General features: G+C 40.8%; 3 protein-coding genes across 8 annotated transcripts in view; all 3 read right to left on the reverse strand.

Moving 5' to 3' along the window:
• The window catches only part of ARHGEF12 (Rho guanine nucleotide exchange factor 12), a 231,353-nt gene extending 224,166 nt beyond the window's left edge, over positions 1-7,187 (reverse strand). Inside the window, exon 1 of the mRNA XM_019663597.1 lies at positions 7,168-7,187. The gene's annotated coding sequence lies outside the window, so the exon portion shown is untranslated. The remainder of the gene's footprint in view (positions 1-7,167) is intronic.
• Positions 11-7,254, reverse strand: TLCD5 (TLC domain containing 5). Of its 5 annotated transcripts, none has more exons than XM_019663598.1 (3): positions 7,168-7,254; positions 4,537-4,750; positions 11-2,936 (listed from the first exon to the last, which is right to left on the reverse strand). In XM_019663598.1, the coding sequence occupies exons 2-3, from the start codon at positions 4,733-4,735 to the stop codon at positions 2,398-2,400; spliced, it is 738 nt and encodes a 245-aa protein (XP_019519143.1). In that variant the 5' UTR covers positions 4,736-4,750; positions 7,168-7,254; the 3' UTR covers positions 11-2,397. The 5 variants fall into 5 exon arrangements, with proteins under 5 accessions (XP_019519143.1, XP_019519146.1, XP_019519147.1 ...); XM_019663601.1 differs by having other exon boundaries at positions 4,537-4,725; positions 7,168-7,224; XM_019663602.1 differs by having other exon boundaries at positions 4,537-4,711; positions 7,168-7,217.
• A 6,828-nt stretch (positions 7,255-14,082) lies between these two features.
• Positions 14,083-23,047, reverse strand: part of POU2F3 (POU class 2 homeobox 3) — an 89,380-nt gene continuing 80,415 nt past the window's right edge. For both annotated transcript variants that reach the window (XM_019663582.1, XM_019663583.1), the window contains exons 11-13: positions 18,215-18,281; positions 16,927-17,062; positions 14,083-15,976 (exon numbers count right to left, since the gene is read on the reverse strand). In XM_019663582.1, the coding sequence (XP_019519127.1) occupies positions 15,937-15,976; positions 16,927-17,062; positions 18,215-18,281 (243 nt within the window). In that variant the 3' untranslated portion in view covers positions 14,083-15,936. The remainder of the gene's footprint in view (positions 15,977-16,926; positions 17,063-18,214; positions 18,282-23,047) is intronic.

Genomic DNA, 23,047 nt, shown 5'->3' on the forward strand with positions numbered 1-23,047 from the left:
TTGATAAAAAGTTATTTATTTTTATAAAATTTAGTACAAATCTTATTGAAATATAAATCCTCTTGAGCAGTGTTCATTATTACATAGTAACCCAAATGCAAATAAGTACATCATTTTGTCTGACCATACCACAATGTTAATTAGCCCTTCATTTACCAGTGATGTAAAAATTCAGCATCTTAACTGCTAAGTCATCTTCATTTCACATTTTTCTCTCAGAGAGGTTCCTTCACAGTTATTTGCTACAACATTAAGAAAAGCTGAAATGAGGGAGTCTCTTTTCCTTATCATTCGGTTTCTAAAAATTCAAAAGACCCTCATACATTCCCATGAGAGTACCCCAAAACAGCAAGATCTGCAATTCCTTCACTTCTGAGGAGTAAGGAGAAAAGAATTGGTACCAAATTAAGCCTATTCATTTGTCTGGTATGGAACAGGTTGCACTGTGCCAAAATTTAAGAGCCAGCTTTTTCTTTTGTTTTTAAGCTCATGCACCAAGCCACACTTTTTAACTAGGCCTTTGCTAAAATCAGCATTCCCTAGCATCCTACTTTGACCACAATTTTGTTGAAACTAGCTAGCATTTTAGGGATACTGATCATAGAAAAAAAGAGATGGAGATATTACTGTGAGGTTATTTCCATGTCCACCAAAACTGTTTAACCACATGAGTCATTTTAAAAGACCCACTGTTAACATGCCTTTAAAGTTGCTTTGCTGGGAACAATGACAAATTTATGTGGCTCCAACCACACTGCCATGCCTGGCCAATGACATCCATTTTCAAGACCATTCATAAGGTTAATATTACCAGTGACCATAGAATACGCTGACAGTTCCTATTGACCTTCAGCCTTAACTTTAATAGCCCCATACACTTGCTCACCCATCACCACTGATCTGAATAACATAATCAAATAAACATATAAATAAATAATACTTTACTTTTTCATAAAAGCCCTACATTAAAGACCTCCATTATTAAAATAATGTCTCTATGAAATACACAACAGGGTATTTCATTCATTCACAACAGAATTTAATCTGAGGCAAAGAGTAAACAAGTGACCTGCCCAATGATCTGGCAAGCGTGTAGCAAAATTCTTTAAAAGAACCCAGGAATTCTTGATTCCAAACCTCTTATTCTAAACTTACATTCTTGCTTTTCTCCTAGGTGAGATTAGAGAGTATCACACTAGGAATTTTTTTTTTCCTTCCAAGACTGACCTTGTATTTTGTCCATAGATAGTAGTACTTGTTTCAGACAAAACAAATAGTAAGAAGACTAAAAGGATATGTATCCAAAAGGGGCGGGGGCGGAGGGGGGGATGGAGAAAAAAAAAGCCTCATTACCCTGGGGCCAGTACACACTTTAGTCTTTGGTTCTAGTTTGCAGTATGTATAGCAGACCTGAAATCTGAACTGCCATTTCAAGCACAGTGGAAGCCACATGGTAAATCCCTATGGAATTTAGTCACAGCCTCTCATGCTTAGGAGATTAATGCACAAAATCCTGAGAACAGGCATGGTTCACCTGGAACAGCAGAACCCTTACAAGTCTCGGTAAATCTGCCCACACCTCATTCATCTCTCATCCAAGACCCAGGTCTATGGTTTTGTACAGAAAAGAGTTAACAGGCCTGAACTGCTGTCCTTGGAAAGGTTGGCCCTTGTCTGGCATCTGGGAACACAGATTTTGGAAGGGCTGCAGCCATTAACTGATAAGACTGGCTTGCTATGCCTAATACCTACTTTCCTTCTGGGAATCAGGAATTTTGCTACATGCCAGGCAAAGGCTGCCTATATGACCAGACCCCAATGAAAAACTTGGACACTGAGTCTCTAAAGGACTTCCTTGGTAGACATTTCACACATATTGTCACAAATCATTGCTACAGGAATTAAGCACATCCTGCGTGATCCCACTGGGCTCAAAATGCCAAAGCCATATATCTTCCTAAAAGTTCCTCATTTTATAGTAAACGGGGTGAATGTATTTAAATTGCTACATAGAAAGCAGGATAGTGTTTGTTGAAAGAGTCACTTTTCAAAGGAATAAGGAGGAAATAGCACTAATCTTTTCAGAGTCCTTTTCTAAGCTGTCTGAACGAACATCAAGTATCCCAGGGACAGAAGGACCCAGATCACCACGAACTAAAGGAATGCAGTTCTGACTTACTCAACAACTACCACTGATTAATCTCACTTTCTACAACTTTGCATCACTCTAGAAGTTAGTGTTATAATACTGGTATGTGCTCCACTTGAAAACTGTTTGATAAATTTAGCCCTTTTTGAAACCTAAGTTTGTTATATAAACATGATTCCATAACAGCCATATTTCCAACCGGGTTCCCATGGATGACAACTCAACCCATTAGTCAGAGTAAACCTTGGCTAGTGCATCCTGAGATGTCCATTATGTTTTAGTTGCTGCTCTTCACTCCGCCTGCTTCTCCAGGCATGGTACTTCTTGATGCTTTTCCTCCATGCAAAGCGCCAAATATTAAACATGAAACACCAAGACACAGCATACATGGCTATCCCCCCAGCCTTCATAAACCACTTGGGCTTGGATGAGACCATTTCACAGAAAAGGAGGTGAGCTCCTAAGCCTATCCTCACTCCAGTGAACAGAGCCACAAACAGGAAGTCCACCACATCTCCAGTGAAACTATGGTAGTGCCCTGTTTCACGAAGAAACCAGCGCATCTGTAGCAAGGGATTAGTAATCTCACTTCCAAAGAGGACTGCATTGACCTCTGTGCCTGACTCTCCAAGCACCAGAGCCACGATGATGCCCAAGATACTTAGTGTGTGGTGAGCCAGCATCAGGGCCCCCTCAGACTGGAAGTAGATACACCAACCCAAGTCGAAGATGAAGTAGCCTAAGGTGAGACACAGAATGTGCACTTGGAGAGGTGTATTGGGTGAGCCTGAAATAAACCAAAACAGAAGCAAATTGAGTGACTGGGGATTGTGCTGCTTTACACAGGCATCTTATGTTGTTGTCTCTCAAACCTTTTTAAATCACTGAAAGCAAAAACAATGGCAGGCACATGCTTTTTAATGAAGACTAAAATCTAAAACTTTGGTCTTCATCAAACCAATGTTACAGGCCCCAGGAAATTGCTGTTCTGATGAATCAGATCTCAATAAGTGATGTAAGCACCAGCAATGATCTCAGCATCCATTCTATGTAGCAACATAAAATCGAGTTATTCTGTTCTTTCAGTTAAAATCCTACAGTTTCTTTCCTTTTATTTTTTTTAAGCAGTTAAAGTTCTGTTTCCAGGACTTTTAGTTATCTTGTCCTGAATGTCAGATTAATTTTGTAGTTTACTGGGTTAGATTGTTGGACACTGGTGACTCTAACCCATCTTGAAAGTGGACTTTGGAAAAAGCCCCAGAAATTAATGTGTTCCCATGTCCAAGAACATAGGGTACAAGAATCTGGCATGTTCAAATCCATTAAGAACCTTCATATAAGACACAAAGCTTAAAAGTTGCTTTCATATCAGTTTGACAGTTTGGGGAAAAACTCAAAAGTTCAATATCTTAAGGAAATTTTAAAAGTCTGAGGTATTTTTAAAAAAATCTTATTCTAGGGGACTTATAGACTTAATTGTGTCACCCCAAAATTCATATGTTGAAGCCTAGCCCCAGTACCTCAGAATGTGACGGTATTTGGAGATAAGGCCTTGAAAGAGATAACTAAGTTAAAATAGGGCCCTAATCCAATGTAATTGTTGTCCTTATAAAACAAGGAGATTAGGACATAAACACACACAAAGGGAAGACTGTGAGGACACAGCAAGAAGGCAGCCATCTGCAAGCAAAGGAGTGAAGCCTCAGAAGAAACCAAACCAGCCAACACCTTGATCTTGGACTTCCAGCCTCCAGAATTGTGAAAAAATAGATTTCTGTTGTTTAAACTATCCAGTCTGTAGTTACTTTGTTATGGCAGCCCCAGCAAACTAATACAAGGGGATATAATTTTTGTATTCTACGAAAGTAACACTTGTACATCTAGCAGCTTAAAAATTAATATGGCTGCCCCAAATACTAAGGCACTGGTTAAATAAATGATGGTTAATGCAAACAACACAATATTCTATAATAATTAAAAAGAAAAAGGAAGATATATATATACATAAACTTGGAAAGTGATGTCCTTTGAATATGTAATCAATTAAAAATTGCAGGTTACCAAAAACTATGTATAATACAGTCTGTTTAGGGTAGTAGTGGAAGATGTTGATATTGGCGTTATGTTTTGTACATTTTGATGAATTACATTATAACAAACATTTAAAATTTGTTTTAAAAGTAGAGTTATGAAAAGCAGGAACAACAAGTGACATATACAATATCAGAGTTAACAGTGAAGAATGAAAACTCCCAACAAAAATTATACTGGTAATTATTTTTCAATATTCTTTGATATTGTACGAATTCTGTGAAAAAAATCCCATCCTTCTAAGACTACTCCCAAATTGTAAATCCCTTAGGGAAAAGCCTCTGTCTCCCACCTACCTGGGTAGGTAAAAGGCCAAGGGCCATCAATGAAGCCAATATAAGCTGAGAGGCCTATAGAGAGGACTCCATGGGTGAATGTAACCAGCCGGCAGCTCCACTCATAGCTTCGGTGCTTATTCAGGCAGCAGAAAGAAATGTAGAGCGAGAGCCAGCCCCCCAGGCTGCACAGCACCTGCAGACACAGAGCTAATGCCATCCTATGATGAAAAGACTGAAATCATAAAAACAAATGATGCACCCTAAGAAAAGAGCATTGGGTCCATTTGTGTATAATCTTCATTTCTACTATAGACTAGTACAAAAATATTGCCTTCACTGAAGCACTTCTTGACTATCTACATAGCCAAGAATCTTCTATCAAGTGTCGCTGTATTTCTGACTCCATGTTCTTTAAAGATAACTTGTTGAAAACTGGTAAAAGCTGTAAACTGAAAACCAGGAACTGTATTCTGAGTTAGTAGACTGTCTAATATAACACATTATTATGATAAGTAAATGTCATTAATAACCTCCCAGTGATGACTGACCTTGGACAATGATATGTGGTGATATAATACATGTATTAGATAATGCACTCACATTTCAAAAATCCCAATAAGAAGCTCTCATAAAAAAACACCACCACCACTTGTGGACTCTGCTAGAGATCCTATGACACATGGCAGTTTAATGTGGTTTTAAGTTGAGAGTAAACTCAACTGAAATTTGGATTTGGTTCACGGCTTTATCAGCCAAAATCGAAACTTGAGGTAAACCTAAATACAGAATCTAACAGAGTTCAGATTTTATAGAAGGGACAATAAATTCTAGTTCTATTCAGTTCTGAAATCCAACTCAAAGAGTGACAAAGGAGGAAGCAGGATTTTGAGGTTATAAGTGGGAAGTTTTTATTGAGATATAAAAATATCTTTAAGGCAATTATTTTAATTAAAAATGAAACAAAATCAGAAAACTACACTTTGAAATTTTTACTGGTGACAAAGATATCAGAACAAGAATGATTATAACTGAGTCGATTTAGTCATACAGGACTAAAATCTAAAATAACCAAGATGCCTTTATTAATATTCATTAGCTCTTCTGTTGAAAGTACAAGGAAGAAAGTCAAAAATATTTCCGATATCTGTCTCATCTCAGCAGGAATTTTCTGCATGGATACACATATTGCTTAATCCTACTCTTACAAGTGAAATACTATCTGTGGACCAACACACTTCAATACACAAGCCACTCCCAAGAATGCTACCCAGAGAGGGCTTTATGAAGGTCAGGTTCTGTACAGCTTTCATCTGAAATCAGATTTCTATTCAAGAAAACAGTAGGTATCAATCATAGATCTGAGTTCCAATTCTGTCTCTGCCCCTAACTAGCCAATAAGAGTGTGTGGGCAAATCGCTTTAACCTCTTGAGCCTCAGTTTTTAAGAAAAAGGAAAAAAAAATTGAGAGGGAAAAGAAAAATGAGAACTGAAAATACCATGGATTTCACTTATATGTGGGGCCTAAACAACAAAATAGATGAATAAAGAAAACAGAAACAGACTCATAGATAACAGAGAATAAACTGATAGTTGCCAGATTGTGGTTGGAGGGTGGGGCTGGGTGAAAAAGGTGAACGGATTAAGTACAAATTGGTAGTCACGAAATAGTCAGGGGGATGTAAGTACATTACTTCGTTGGGCATATAGTCAATAACATTGTAATAACTATGTATGGTGCCAGGTGGATACTAGACTTATGGGGGGATCATTTTGTAAATTGTATTAATGTCAAAACACTATGTTGTACACCTGAAACTAATATAAAATAATATTGAACCATCAACTGTAATTGAAAAAAATATTGACATAAAGAAAACCTCTATAATCCAGTCCATTCTGAGATAAATTTTGTAAAATATGTAGGCCAATTTTTCAGAGTAAAGGCCAGAAATACAAAGTACCCAGAGTGAAAAGAACCATCTTCTCTTATTTCCTTTTAAAGCCCAGGGTCACCGGCCAGTAATGCTGATCAGCTCAATTGGATATGCCGATTAGTATTTTTAGAGTCCTCTTCCCTGAATCCTAATTCCCTGGCAGAACAGAGGAAACAGTAGCCCATTTACAAAAACAAATAAAAGAACAGACAATTGTAAATGGCAGATACAACTCTGTGACCTTGGGAAAGTCACTTCATCTCTGGGTTTCGGCTTTTTACTCTGGGTGAAAGAATGTAGAATTTCCAGCTCAGAATTTCAAGGTTCCTGCTGTTCGTTCCAGGCCCAGGTTAGGGTAAAGAAGCGCTGGGCGGGCTCACCTGGCTCCTGGCCTGGGAGCAGGCGTGGCTGGGGCGAGCAGCGACCTGGGCATCTCGCAGTCACCGCGAGCGCATCTCCCTGAGACCCGCCTACCGACTGCCGGCCACGCACGGCCCGGGTACACCTGAGCCGGACCGTTAGGCGGGCATCCCCGGGGCTCCGGAGCCCGGCGCAGAAAGGCCTCCGGCTCCCAAAGGCAGGAGGAGGCCCCTCCCATCAGAGGCCAGGCCATCTGCCTGCCTCTTACCCCGCCAGCGGGCCGGGTGGGCTGTGCCACCCGCGTCCAGAGCCCAGCTTGGCCGCGGGAGCTGGGTGGTTCGCGCCGCGCTGTTACCTGGCAGAGTGAACAGGGAAACTTTGGGCGCCTGGGGCCTGGAGCTCCGGGCCTGGATCCAGGGAGCAGGAAGCAGCGGGAAGAGGGGAAGAGGATGAGGTTCTGATGGAAGAGGAGTGGGGTCTAGGGGCACCTGGTGGCTGGGAGGACGGAGCGCAGAGCCTGAGCTGGACGAGGGACGTTCCGAAAGCGGGCGAAGGGTCTTCCTTCGCGCCAGGCAGAGCTACGGGGGGTGNCTAGTTGGGAAGATAAACACGTAAACTGCTAAGTACAAAAATGTTGTGTTAGAAATCGTGTGATGTGTGTGTGGGGGTGGGGGGGTGGAGGTGCAGTGGTGGTGATCTAGTGGCAACTTGAGACCTGCAGGCTGTTGCTCTTGCTTGTTTGAATAATTATCCATTCCCCTACCTCTCCCACGATGGGAAAGCCCATTCAATAACCAGTAGTTGAGCACCTACTAAGTGCTTGCACTCGTACTAGGCACTCTGGAGATGCAAGACCTAGTCCTTGCTCTTGTGCTTGAATCTAAGTTGTACAACAAGCACACAAACAACTAATTTCCAGAAAAGTGCTCAGGTCTGGAAATTAGAAGTTATTCCTTCTTTTAGCCCTGTCACCAACTTGGCAGTAGAGCATAATAACACTTAAGAGTAAACCTGGCTTGATTACTGAATATGTGTATTTATTTGGTCAAATTACCTAACTTTTCTGTGACTCCATTTTCTCATCCATAGAACAGGGATAGTAATAATAGTTATCTCATAGGTTATTGTGATAATTTTAGACACTTAACATGGGTTAAGTGCTTGTAATAATGGCTGGCACATGAAAGTCACTATATAAATGTTAATTATTGTTGCTGTTATGTCACTTTGGGCAAATGCTTTCTCCTCTCTGGATCTATTTTAAGACCAAGGAAAGTAAATTTGAAGAGATGACTAAAACTATAGAGACTCAAATACAGGAGAGAGGGCATCTGGTTTGATCAATGCAAGCAATGATGGGGTGCTGACAGGCTTAGACACTCATAAAAGCAGAAGACCTTCAGCAGAGCTGTGAACATTTAGGCTAGGTCCAGGGAACAGTAAATTGTCTAATTTTGGTCATTTGTCTTGGCAACCCCTCAAGAGTAAGGATTACACTGTTTTCATCTTTGTTTCCTGAATACTTGGTATGAAGCAGGTGCAATAAATGTTGGCTGGTTGAATGAATGGGAAATGAAGCTGGAAAAGTATATTGGAAGCATATTGTGGATCCTAAATCTTATTGTGTATACCACTTGGGAAGTGTATTTAAAATACCTTGTGCAGACTGCACCTTGAAGGTTATGATTTAGTAGGCCTAGTGTGGGGTGCAGGAATCTTTTAAAACCTCCCAAGGGTTCATTCAGATGATTAGTGACATTTGAGAACCACTACTGTTAGATGATCTTAAATAGCTGATGCCAGCCTGAGATGCCAGGCTGTGTTATCTTATTATACAAATAACAGAAAACCTATGATGTTATTGGCAAGGGAATAATTTCACCATGTCCTCCAAGCCCTTGCTACTCAAAGTGCAATGCATGGGCCAGCATCACCTGACAGTTTGTTAGAAGCACAAAATCTCAGAACCTAACCCCAGACCTACTGAATCAGAATCTGCATTTTGACAAGGTCCCCAGTGATATGTATACACATCTGCGTAGTGGTTCTCAACCTTGATAGCACAATAAAATCACTGGAGGGCTTTTTTAAAAATTGCAATGTGCAGGCCACACCCCAGATAAAGTAAATTAGAATCTGTGTGGGTAGCAATCTTTTTTAAAGCTTCCCAGGTGATTCCAATGTACAACCAAAGTTGAGAACCCCTTCTATACAGATACTCAACTAAAATCAGTATAAAATGAATTGGAGAAGACAACCTGTTACAAGTGGGTTGGAATAGAACAGATAAGAGGTAATGATAGCCTGAAGAAAACACGAGAAGATCCATTTCACTAAGTGGATAGTATGCAAATCTCAACCTTTCCCCATTTGTTTTTGTTGCAGTATTTTTTTTTCCTTTTAGTACCTGAATCTGGAACTTTCTTCTTGCTGCCACCATTTCCTAGGAAAGAATAGAGTATCAAAGTCTTCAGGAGTCTAAAGGCTGAGGGGCTAAAGGAAGGTGCCAGTTCTTCCAGTGGGAACTCTATTGGGCCTTTATCCTAAGGTGATTCAGATTCTAGGTTTAAACGTCATTATCTAGGATTAAGTTTTATTGTTTATATATCTTTGGGTACAATTATTCTTCTACCAAATCAGATCCTTGTCAATAGTGGCATCCCCCAGAAAAGCTCTGGGCTGTTAGGGAGAGCAGGAGACATGAAGCTCTCCACCAATTTATTTGAATAACAATGACAATAACAATGACAACTATAATAATAGATGATACTTATTAATATGCCAAGCATTGTTCCAAGCACTTTATATATATTGGGTTGTCAGAAAAGTCAGGATGCATGTTTGCAACAGATGGCACTAGTTCATTTTTGGAAGTACTAGAGTTATTTTCATCTATGTTATTGCTATGTCATTTGACAGCTGACAGTTCTAGCTTCATTCTAAAAAAAAATTGAGCAATTTAGTTGAGTTTTGGAGGTTTTACAACAAGTTGAAGATGGAAGACCAAACTGTGCATTTTTTACATATTTTACTGTTTTACTTCCATAAAGGGAAGAGCGCGCATCAAGCTTGTAAAAAGTTGCATCAAGTTTATAGTGACAATGCTCTACAAGAATGTCAGTGCCAATGATGGTTCACAAAATTCCATGTTGGTGATTTTAATCTCAACGATGTTCCTTTGTCAATCACCGTGGTTGATGACGACAAAATAAAGGCATTGATCGAGTCAAACTCACATTACATGACATAAGAGATTGCAGAAATATTGAACATCCATCATTCAAGCATTCACAACCACCTGAAGAAGCTGGGATACGTAAGCAAGCTCAATGAAGTTCATTTGACGGCGCGTATAAACATTGCCAATATGCTCCTTAAATGTGAGGAAAACGATCCTTTTTTGAAGCGACTGATAACAGGTGATGAGAAGTGGATTGTTTACAACAACGTGGTGTGCAAACGGTCTTGGTCCCGACATGATGATTCGCCTCAAATGACATCGAAAGCAGACATTCATCAGAGGAAGGTTATGCTCTTAGTGTGGTGGGATTTTAAAGGTGTCGTGTTTTTTGAGCTCCTACCAAGGAACCAAACAATCAATTCAAATGTGTACTGTTGGCAATTGGACAGTTTGAACGAATCCATCATCCAGAAACGTCCAGAGCTTGTTAATTGTAAAAGAGTTGTGTTCCATCATGACAACACAATACCACACACAAGTTTGATCACCCATCAAAAATTATTGGACCTTCAATGGGATGTGTTGCCACACCCACCATACTCGCCTGACCTTGCACCATCAGACTTCCACTTGTTTCACTGTCTTCGAAACTCCTTGCGTGGTATAACATTCAATTCAGATGAGGCTGTAAATCAGCACCTTGTTCAGTTTTTCACAAATAAAGACAGGTCCTTCTATGAACAAGGAATTATGAAGCTCACTGAAAGATGGCAAAAGGTTATCAAACAAAACGGGCAATATATCATTGATTGATCTTTGTTTTTTATATAAATAAATGAACTTTGAAAAATATAGACAAAGTACGTCATGACTTTTCCGACAACTCAATATTAGCTTTTTGAATTCTCACAACTCTGAGTTACTCTATTGTTACTCACATTTTACAGGTGAGAAACTGAGGCACAAAGCAGTCATGGAGCTTGCCCAAGGTGACATGATTAGTAGGAGGCAGATTCAGGTATGAACTCCTGGGGGTCGTACTCTTAATTACTAAGATACACTGCCTTCACTCAACTAGAGTCTCCTCCAGATGTGTATTCTTATTTTTCTGTATTCACAATTCCTTACCTCAGGGAAGAGCATTAGAAGTTTAGAGGGGAAAAATGAATTCAATTTTTAAAAATATTAATTGCCTATTAACTGCTAGTCACAATGCTAGTCATGGGGATACAAAGAAAAGGAGACAGCTTCAACTACAAGGAGCTCCCCAGTCTAGTAGGAGAAGCAGCAGGGTCAGCAAATGTACTATGTGAAATATAACAGGAGCATTCGAATGCACAGAGAGAAGAGGCATGAAGCACCCAAAACCTGGGTGCTCAGGGCAGGATTCCTAATTTGAGACCTATAACTAAGCTTATTCTCTAAGTTAGACCAAAATTCCTTAGTCTTAGGCGTCCACAGCTGGGCCCACAGGTCTTGAGTCAACTAAATATCTAAGTATGAAATTTGAAAAGCAGCAACAATTTTTTCCCCCTAGACAGTGACGTGGTTGGCCTTAGATTCTCTTATGCCTAACTAGATGGTGAAGAAGCTAATTAAGCTTTGGTTAAATTTCACTGGAATTATGAGTTTTATGAAATCATGCAGACATGAAAGGTATCACTTTCAGGTTTGAATCTATTCAGCAACTGTCCAAGTCAATGGACAATGGAAGTTATTGAAGGCTGAGCAGTGGGGCCATGTTTCTGTTTATTTTTTTCATTAAAAACCATAGTCAAATAGAGAGCCCAGAAATAGACCCCCATAAATATAGTCAACTGCTCTTTGACCAAGGAGCTAAAGCAATACAATGGAGAAAAGATAGTCTCTTCAACAACTATAGATCCACCTGCAAAAAAAAAAAAAAAAATTATCATCATCATTATCATCTAGACAGAGAGCATACATGCTTCATGAAAATAAACTCAAATTGATGATAAATGTAAAATACAAAACTAAAAAACTCCTCGAAGATAACATAGAAGTAAACGTAGATGACCCTAGATATGATAATGACTTTTTAGCTGCAACACCAAAGATATGATCCATGAGATAAAAAATTGATAAGCGAGATTTCATTAGAATTAAAAACTTCTGCTCTGCAAAAGACAATATCAGGAGAATTAGAAGACAAGACACAGACTGGGAGAACATATTTGCAAAACATACATCTGATAAAGGACCATTATCCAAAATATACAAAGAAATCTTAAAACTCAACAGTAAGGAAACAACTGGATTGAAAAATGGGCCAAATACCTTAATAGGCACCTCATCAAAGATATAGATGGTAAATAAGCATATGAAAAGATGCTCCACATCATATGCCATCAGGAAAATGCAAATTAAAACAATGAGACACTACTACATATTTATAGAATGGCCAAAATCTGGAATACGGACAACAACAAATGCTGGCGAGAATGTGGAGCAACAGGAACTCTCATTCGTTGCTGGTGGGAATGCAAAATGGTACAGCCACTTTGAAAGACAGTTTGGCAATTTCTTATAAAATTAAATATATTCTTACCATACAATCCAGCAATCACACTCTTTGGTATTTACCCAAAGGAACTGAAATTTTATGTTCACACAAAAACCTGCACACAGATGTTTATAGCAGCTTTATTCATAATTGCCAAAACTTGGAAGCAACCAAGATGTCTTTCAGTAGGTAGATAAATGGATAAACTGTGGTACATCCAGACAATAGAATATTATTCAGAGCTAAGAAGAAATGAGCTATCAAGCCATGAAAAGCATGGAGAAACCTTAAATGCATATTACTAAGTAAAAGAAGTCAATTTGGAAAGGCTATATACTATATGATTCCAATTATACAACATCCTGGAAAAGACAAAACCATGGAGACAATAAAAAGATCAGTAGTTGCCAAGGGTATAGGGAGCAGAAAGATGAATAGGCAGAGCACAGAGGATTTTTAGGGCTGTAAAAATACTCAGTATGATATTATGATGATGAATATATGTCATACTTTAGTCCAAACCTGTGGGATGTGCAAACATCAGGAGTGAGCTCTAAGGTAAACCATGAACTTTGGGTGATTATGATGTGTCAGTGTAGGTTCACCCTTGGTAAAAAAATGTACTTTCTGATGAGTGACATTGATAACTGGGGAGGCTGTACATGTGTGGAGACAGGCGGCATATGAGAAATCTCTGCACTTTCTTCTCAATTTTGTTGTAAACCTAAAACTGCTCTAAAAAATAAAGTATTCTTTAAAAAAGTTCAAATGGATAAAAGCCAGAGTCTTGGACAGTGCAGATCAACTATTAGCACTCACCTGAGCAAGATGTCAAGATAGCCAGGATTGCTACAGGAAAGAGTCAGCTCTGGCACCCATGAGTATACAAGGAAGAGTGCACACATACATATGTATGCAATATATGTATATGCACAGATGTGCACAGAGTGGCAGAATAGTTCCTTTTTATACTTAAATTACAGTTGAAGGCTCTTCTTGCTGTCTGTTTGCTGCATACCAAGCCTCTTTCAATTTTTTCTGCAAAACAAACCACCTACCAAGACATTTTCCCAGTATGTGACATGAAATATTAGTCTTAATATAAGCCCCATTCAAACATCAAGAACAGTTAACTCTTGGGGCCGACCGAGTGGCGCGTTGGTTAAGAGTTGGCTTGGGAGCACAAGCTCTGAGCAGCAGGACTGCCGGTTCGGATCCCACATGGGTCAGTGACATTGCCCTCTATAGGTAAAATGGTGAACAACAGTTTGACTTGGAGCTGGGCTGCAGTGAGTCACCGGCGATGGCATAGGCTGCAGCCCTTGCTGCAGTAGGTTGCTATAAGCTACTGTGAGTGGCCGACAGCCAGCATGAGTGGCTGTCCAAGGGCCGGTGACTCATCTGCCTCAGCCAGGAAGAGCGCAATGATCACAATACTAACTTGGGCCAGTGAAGCAACGTCCTCCACAACTAGACTGAAGAACAAAAGGACAGCAACTTGTCTGTTCCCTTTCCCCAATTCCCCAACAAAATAAAAAAAAAAAAAAGAACAGTTAACTCTTTATCATTTATGTATAGATTTTCCACTTGAATATCATTATTTGTGAAAAATATCTAATCCCAACTTTAGTTTTTCTCCTTCAGCCATTACATTTTTGAAGGGCTTCCCTTTCCCACAGGTTTTTACCCCAGGAATGGTAGCTATTTAAATTTGTATTAACCTGAGAAAAACACAAGAATAGCTCCCCTATCCCCTCAAGCCCCTCACCAAGAGTCACAGTGCATTCCAAAGGCAAATTTATGATTATTCAATTTTTTTTTGCCTTAAATACCTATTTAAGACAGATTTCCATTGTGAATTATAAATAACTGACCTTTAGGATATCTGAGACATGAGCTTTTAACCTCAGCCTCTACCTCTTAAGTCTCCGAATGACTTGACCTTAAACATTTACCATTCTCCCACTTACAAAATAAGAAAATAAAGTCGCTCACTTTCTCTGCCTTTAAGGTAATTCTGTCAAAAAGAGTAGGAACTCTGAACTCTTCAGAGCCCTGTATTAATGGATGTCATCTTTAGCATCAGTTTGGGGAGTAATAGACTTAATGCATCAATTTGAAACATTTCCCCCATCCTATTTTATCATATGCACTCAGATTCCCCCCATAACAAAAGATACAGAACAATAATCTAAACCTCTTCTTATCAATAGAATAGTTTATATTATCACTATACAAATTTATTTAGGAACAGTGAGATTCCTTTGAATATCAACTTCTCTTGGATATGCAGTCTTAAAAAAAGAGTTACCGTTTCTGGAATGGCTTCATGTTACATCTCTACACACTGGCCCACAAAGAAGGAGACTAGAGATAATGTTCCCGGGAAGCTAACAAGGATTCCCATCCCATGTGGGAACTCTTGTGGGAGCTAGCACAGTATTTCACACTTTGGTATTTTTTTCTTTTTCATTTTTTTTAAAGAAGATAAAATATTACAGAGACGTCTTCAAAATTCACACCTGAGTTAAACATTTTGCTGAAAAATTCCACATTAAGGAGAGAAGAACATAATGCAAAAACAGGAAAGGGCTATATACAGGTATTTTGCGAGCATAATTGTTGCATGTTTGCTTTTGTGTTCTTCCTTCTGCAGCCAGTAAAAGGGAAAAAGGATGAGATAAGGAGAAACATAGGGAAGGAGAGAAGGAACAAGTGCTCCTGAACTCTGGGACAGATGTAACAGACTGAAGAGCACCTACAGGCAGAGAAATTTGCCCAGGGGACTGAGGGACTCAGTCTTCTGTAAAGAGGCGGGAACTTGTAGAACAAAATCATGAATGGATTTGGGTCTAGAAAAGGGGGGCAGGGCTGTTGGGAAATGGAGTGAAAGAAGATTCAGTCAGAAAACTTTGCTGAATAGAGAAAACATCAAGGCTTTGGTGGAGACATTGGATTCAAATCTTTTCACAGATTTTAGAACCAGTTCAGAGATTGTGGCTAAGTTCAGAGTCAAAACCATTATCTCCCCTTCTGATAGTTTGGCACACCAGGTAAATGGCTGTCCCCAGAATGAGTTGCAGAATAACGGCAAAACGTCCTTTCTCTGACACACCACTGCCACAGTGATGCCATCTGAAATATTTAGAACTAGAGGATAAGGGCACAGGCAAGGAAGGTGTAAATGGTCAACTCCTCGTATTGGTATATATTTCAAGAACACTAGGAGTCAACACATGGTTCAATCACAGTTTGGATCTCCGGAGGCCCTTGCTCATGAAGGCAAGAATTTAGGTTCACTGATAGTGGGGATTCTCTTCTATTCTTCTGAAAGTAATCTGTCCATACAGAGAAGGTATGACTCCCTTCCTTCCAGTGGAGAATACAGGGCCAGGTGGAATAGGAGAAACTTTTTGGTCTCAGTGGAGGTAGGTGGGATGATTCCATCGGTACCAAGATCTGGAAGGGAGAAAGAAACACATCAATTGTAAAGCTGCTAGTGTAATGAGGGAAGATGGGAATGGGCAGTGACTGCTAATAGGTATAGAGTTTCTTTCTGGGGTGATAAAAATGTTCTGGAATTAGATAATGGTGATAGTTGCATAACCTTAGAATATACTAAAAACCACCAAATTGTATACTTTAAAATGATAAGTTTTATGGTATATGAATTATATCTCAAAAGAATTTTTAATGTACATGATATGGTTACTCTCTTTTTTTGGTGGGGGTGGTTAAGGAGCTCCAACTTTTGAGGCTGTGCAATGATGGGCCAATGAGAGCTGGCTGCCTTGTTGAGCTACCTCGGTTTGGACAAATGAATTCATCTCTTCCGACAAGCTCAGGTCTTGAACCTATCACCGAACTTTCAAATCTCTCTTTTATTCTGAATCAGGGAAGAATCTCTCAAGGCATCAGTTCTAAAAATACCTTTTAGAGTAGATTCTTTGGCCCAAGAGGCTACTTTCCCTTACTGCATTCCAGGTGGGAGCATGAGATAGGGAGTAGTACTACCTTTCTCACCGTGTCAGCCACACTCGAAGCTCAGGCTCACATCAGAACGCCCAGGACAGGATTATGGCATGAAGTGGAGAACTCCTAAGCCCCGTGAAGGGCCTGGCCCTTTCTGACCGGAGTGTTTGGAAATTTCCACCTTCCCAGTGAGGATGGAAATTTTGGCTTTGTTTACATGAGCTCCTTGCCAGGACTGCTCACTGGCTGAAGCTTCTCTTTTAAATCCTACTCCCTAGGGATAAAGTCCAATTTGGGTCTCCACTCTGTCCCTTCCCTACCACCCCATTTCCTTTTTTCAACTCTGTGATAGCTCTCTTTCCCAAGGTTTTGATCCAACTTCTTACATGGCCCTTGGCCCTGCTGGGATGTTGCTGTACTCGCCCTTTTCATCTTACCCTGAAGAGTTAAAACTGGAGGAGGAGTTCACTGCTGCTTTGGAGTTATTTTGAGATGCAGTGGGGCTGCTGGTGTGGAGTCCTGAGCCAGGAGACGGAGGCCTGCTGTTGTTCCCAGGGGAACAGGATGATGTTACTGAGGATGAGGGGAAGCAAAAACAGGGGGGAAAATAAAGCAGCTGGGTTCTGGGACCTTGTGACATACCCCATCAGACATGTATCCCCAAAGGGATCTCACCCTCTCCCTACCCTCCAATCATCTGCCCACCTCCTGCCACATTAGCATTAGCACCTGGCCCCAGAGGGACTCTCATCATAAATGTTCTCCTCAAACCAGGCCCTGGAGAGTTGCATGGCTGGTTCTGCAAGTCCCAGACTTGCTAAATGCAAGAACAGATGCCAAAATTATCCTACTCCAGGACACACCCTGGGCTGGGCATATGCAGCCCCAAACCAAGAGGCAGGACGGGAAAAAGAACAAGAAACCTCAGAAAAGAAGAGAGTAGGAAAGAAAGAAAAGTACATAGGCAAGGAAAAGAGAACCTGAGAGCACAATTAAAGATTGCCAGCCTCTCAAGTATTCCCATCTCCACAAACAAAAGGTACATGGTCTTCTAGAAAGAGCATAACCAGGATTGAGGAGACCTAAGTCTAGGTCCTGGGTTAAGAAGCTCTGTGGCCTGTGGCGACTCACTTCACTTCCCTTCCCTGAAATACATTTTTGTCCTCTGTAAAATGGCAGGTTTGGATTAAACTGAATTCTTGTGTATGAGTTTCCCAAACAGCATACCATGGACAAGGTGACATATATTTTACCATCCAAACTAAGATACTTTGAAGGGTGGAAGGCAGTACTATTGATAATTATGTCAGGACAAGGGACAGACACTAGGACTGTCCTGGGCACATCCAGACATATGGTCACCCTATTTAGCTCTTTGAAATGCTATTGGTACTTATGGAAAAGTAGAGTTCTGTAGAAAATTGGTTTGGAAAACCCCAACTTCCTCTAACCTTCCAAATAGCTCCTTTAAGAATGTATAAATCACTTGAGTGCTGAGAAGGGCTGCAATCAAAACAAAACAAAAAATAAATACTTGTTTAAACTTTGCTTATTCAGCATTTCCCAAACTTACTTGATCATGGAACCCTTTTCCTCCAGCACAGACTTTCATCGCCTTTGAAATACACTTAGTGAATGCTGACTTAGGTAGGTACCTTTCAGTTCTAATATCCCATTATGTAAAGGGATGCTGGTGTTATTCAGAAACTTCGTTTTAAAGCTCACCTGTTCCAGGCATGGTGCTATGGACAGGAGGGATGGCAAGGGGGCCCAGAGACCCAGAGGGAGAGACCTGAAACATAACAGAAGCTTGTAAGTGTCGATTTCCACTCTCTTCTCTAACCTTGGATGCTTCTCCCGGGATGCTGGGTCCCAGGCTATAGAGCCCAGGGCTTAGCTTCCTTGACGATTTCCTAGTCCAAACCTACATTCTGTTCCATTTCACAGGAAGGCTTCTGGACTACATATAGCATCCAGCTCCAGCTCTGCCATGCTCCCGCCACTCCCTGCTGCTGACACCAGGCTCTGCCCACCCTCCTGTGTGTCCCCTGGCGAGGTTTCTTTGGCATTGACAGGTCAAAACTGCCATGCTCGAGTGCTCTGGTGATGAAAGGAACACCTCTTGGACCCTGATGTGGCAGACATGGCCAGTAGGCTGCCGTTTTTTCTGTCCCCACTTCTTCCTTCCTGAAAGACTCCTCCTTTTACTCAGGGCATCAAATCACCAGCCCTAACAACTCTGTCTCAGGCTTCTCAGATGCGTGAGTGGACAATTGGCTCTCTGGAAATAATCAGAGGACTGTAACTTCAGTCTCTGAAGCTTTTCATTTTGCTCTAGAGATCTCATAGCATTATCAACTCTGAAATTTGGAAGGGATCTAATGTAATTTAGTTTCCCACACAGTTCAGGAATCACTCCCTCAGTATTACTATTTAGGACCTAGAACAAGATGCCATAGAAAGAAGGGACTTTGGAGCCCAACAGATCTGGGCGTGAGACCTGGCTCCGCCACTGCGTACCTGTGTGACTTCAGGCAAGTTACCTAACCCCACTGAGACTTGGTCTTCTCATCTGTAAAAGGGTAGTAGTACTTCCCTTATAGTTTCTTTTAATTAAGATTTAATGAGATAATGTTCATAAAACTTACAACTCAATACCTGGCATAGAGTGTAGGACTTGTTAAATGTTAGTTCCCTTCCTTCCTGAAGTGTGTCTCTAAATGCTGTTCACCTCTTCATTTGAACTGAAATCTTGATACTTTCCCTCCCCTCATTTATCTAATGCTGACAGGGGTAGCTCTGATGAATGTTTTCAAAAGACACTGAAAGGAAGTTCTGCTCAGGGAGCTGTGATTTGATATTCCTCCCCCTCCCTAATTTGGAACATCCCATCCCAACAGGATGCAGCATGTCCTTACTTCCTAATTAATCAGCAATGGCTCTGCTGCTCTCATTTACAATGAGCCTCCTCAGTAGGCTGGGGCCCAAGAAGGGTGGAGACAGATGTGGGGCAGCATGGTAAGAGATGTTATCAATAATCTCCCTCTTCTTCTCCTCCCTTCCCTTCTGCCACACCCAATAAATTTGTTATTGTTTTAAAATAAATAATGTATTTAGTCACTGCGACCAGCTTCTAAGAAGTTTCCTTCTGGAGACAGGTTATGCATATATAACAATATATATATATACACATATATGTATATATATCGATATATATATGTATATATATATCGATATATATCTATATCTATATCTATCTATCTATATCTATCTATCTATCTATCTATCTATCTATCTATCTATCTATCTAGTTTCCCCCTTTAAATTTTTTATATAAATGGTAGCATTGTGCCCACACTGGTCTGTTTCATTTTGCCTTTTATTGTGTGCTTAATTACATATCTTGGAGATCACTTCATATCAGAAGCAGAAGAAACTGACCTAACGCCAAGGAGACTGTCCCAATGAGACCTGAAGAAAAGATAGGGTCAGAACATTTTCTCTATCTGCTTCCTTCATGACACCACAACTATTAATGTAAATACCGGGGGTGCCAAAAAATGTATACAAGTGAACACTTTGGTCAACGTTGCTCAAGCAGTAGTTTGCCATAATCAGGAGTGTCTGGACACTGATGGTAACCACTTTGAGCACCTCTTGTAATTGCAGAAGTCAAACATGACTTGTATTCATCTTTTGTCATCGGTATATATTATTACAATTTCAACAGTTTTTTTCCTTTTTTAAAATGTGTATACATTTTTTGGGCACCCTCTGTATTTATTTTATATATTTGCCCCCCACTAGGCTATACACTTCATGAGGGCAGGATGGTGCCTGTGCTGTTCACTGCTATATCCCCAGTGTCTACTACCATGCCTAGAACTCAGCAAATATGTGTTGAATGAATGATGAGAATGAGTAAGGCTCCTTCACAGCTCCTCTAGGCCTCCACCGCCTTTCTCCATGCTGGTATCCTGGGTTGGGATTGAACCGAAGCAAGAACCTCCCATCTGCTCTAAACAAAATCCCATCTTTAAAGATTCCAGTGTTCTTATGATATGGCTCAATTTCCTTAACATGGCCTACAACGCCCTATATAATCTAGTCTCTGCCTACCACTTCAGCCTCCTCATTCACACCCTCTCTCACTCCCTTGATTCCAGCCCATTCAAGCCATCCATGTTTCCTCTCCCCACCACCTCAGCCTCAGGGCCTTTGTACAGTTTCCTCTGCCTAGAATGTTCCTCCCTACACTCTCTCCTCTCTGTCCTCCCAACTCAGACCTTTTCCCCATTAATGTCCACTCATTCTTCTGCTGTCAGTTTGAACATCATCCCTCAGAGAAGCCCTGACACCCTGGACTAGGCTAGGTTCCTCAAATACCCATACATATTCTCTGGAGCCATCAGCACAAATGGCATTTGTTTATGTCTGTTTTTCCTGCTGGATTGTAAGCAGGGATCACAAGTGTCCTATATACCACTGAATCCCAGTGCCAAGCATATGGTAAGCACTCAAGAAATATTTTAAGAAAGGAATGATGAATGAATAGCAATCACATTGCCTCCAACTTAAAATTTTCAGTGAATCCTTATAGTTTTTAGGGTACTTTAGCATCCACAGCCCAGCCTGATCTGGCCCTCATCCATCTCTCTGTCTTAGTCCCTAACCCATGGCTCCAGCCAGACTGAAATGCTGTGATTCCCCAATGGCATCATGTTGTTTCAGAATTCCATGCCTTCTCACAGACCGTTCCTTCTGCCCACCATGCTATTTTTCATGCTAACTTTGAATCTGTTCTTCAAACAAAATAGGGAGTTAGCCTTCTCAGACCCCATTCGGTTGTTTTTCATCCATGTTCCTCTAGCACTCCTATAGAGCTCCTCACAGCTACTTTACCCCTTATATCAATTTCATTGCAATGTCTTGCTCTGTTTTGCTCTTCCTTCTCAGTTTCTTCCCTCAATCCTCTTCCTTTGCCCATCCCTCAAATGCTAGTGTTCCACATGGTTAAGACCTGTATTTTCCTCTTTGCTTCCTCTATACAAACTCCATGGGTGAGCTCCTCTTCACCCAGGATTTCAACCACCATGTGTATGCTTATGACTCCCCGATCCTTATCTCCATCCCAGGCTTCTCTCCTGACCTCCAGACTCATGATTCCAAGTGTCCATGTACATTGCCACTTGGGTGTCCCATAGGCTGCACTCTAACACGATAATAATAAAAAGAACTGAAGTTATCACTTTTTCCTATTCCCAAACTAGCTCCTCCCCTGTGTTTACTTGTTCCATCAGTGGCACCACTGTCTACCCAATCAGCTCAGCCTTAATGCTGAGAGTTATCCCAGAGTATTCCCTTTCCTACATCACTCTCCATGCCCCCACCCAATTTTCAGTTTATTAACCAATATCTAATCATTCTACCTTCTAATTATCTCCTGAATCTCTTCAATCCCCCTCATTCTTACCACATGGATTTGTTCAGTCCTCATTATTTCTCTGCTGGATAATTGCAGTCACATCCTAACTGTTCTCCCTGCCACCCAAACCACCCTTTATACTGCAGACAGAGTGATCATTCTAAAAAGTAAATTTGATCATGACAATGCCCTGCTTAAATATCCTTCAGTGACTTCTCCAAGCCTGTAAGTTTCTTAGCATTGCAAACAATCCCTTCAGCCTGGCCTTGGCTGATCTATCTAGCCTCATCTTTCAACATTCCTCCGTATGGCACCACCTGCAGTTCCGTGAATGTGCCATATAGTCTCCCTGATCTATGCCACTGTTCTCAGACTTTCCCCTGTGAAAACTCCAACCCCTCCCAACCCAACTTATGTGCCTCTTCACTCTTTCTTGCATTTCTTCCAGGTAATAATTATCTCCTAGGGGAAGCCTTCCCTAACCACTACCTCCCAAGGCTTTGCTAGCTGTGACTACTAAGTTCTCCTAGAGAAATTATCATGTTTATCATTTGTTTATTTGCCTGTCTCCCATGCTACACAGTGAGGTCCTCTGAGAAAAGGAGGATACTGTGTATTTGTGTATGCCCAGCACTCTGCGCAAAGATCAACATAAAATAGATCAATACATCAATAAATGTTTGGTGAAATAATGAACAATGGTGTGGTTTCATAAAACAGCCATGTCCCACCATGGACAAGGCTGAATTTCACTCATCTTTGCGTCAAGCACACCATCATTATCCCCAACTCCCTTAACCTTCAACCATCACCAGCCCCAAAAATGGAGAAGAACCTTCCAATCCACATGCTCCAGGCACCATCTCTCTCATGGATGGAGAAGATATTTTCTACTCTCCAAACTTCCAGGTCTGCCTGAACTCCAAGTTATTCCCAGCTATGACTTCTCCCCTGACTGCCAAAACCATAGATATAACTGTCTGCTTGACACATCCTCTTGGAATAGGAGCCATGTCCAACTTAATATGACCAGATCTAAATTCTTAGTTTTCCTGTCAAACCTGTTCCTCCTGTAGTCTTCATTTTCTCAGAAAATGGCAGCATCTTTCAACCAGTTGCTCAGGCCAAACCCT

This window comes from Hipposideros armiger, unplaced genomic scaffold, assembly GCF_001890085.2.
Source record: "Hipposideros armiger isolate ML-2016 unplaced genomic scaffold, ASM189008v1 scaffold_396, whole genome shotgun sequence".
NCBI classification, from domain to species: Eukaryota; Metazoa; Chordata; class Mammalia; order Chiroptera; family Hipposideridae; genus Hipposideros; species Hipposideros armiger.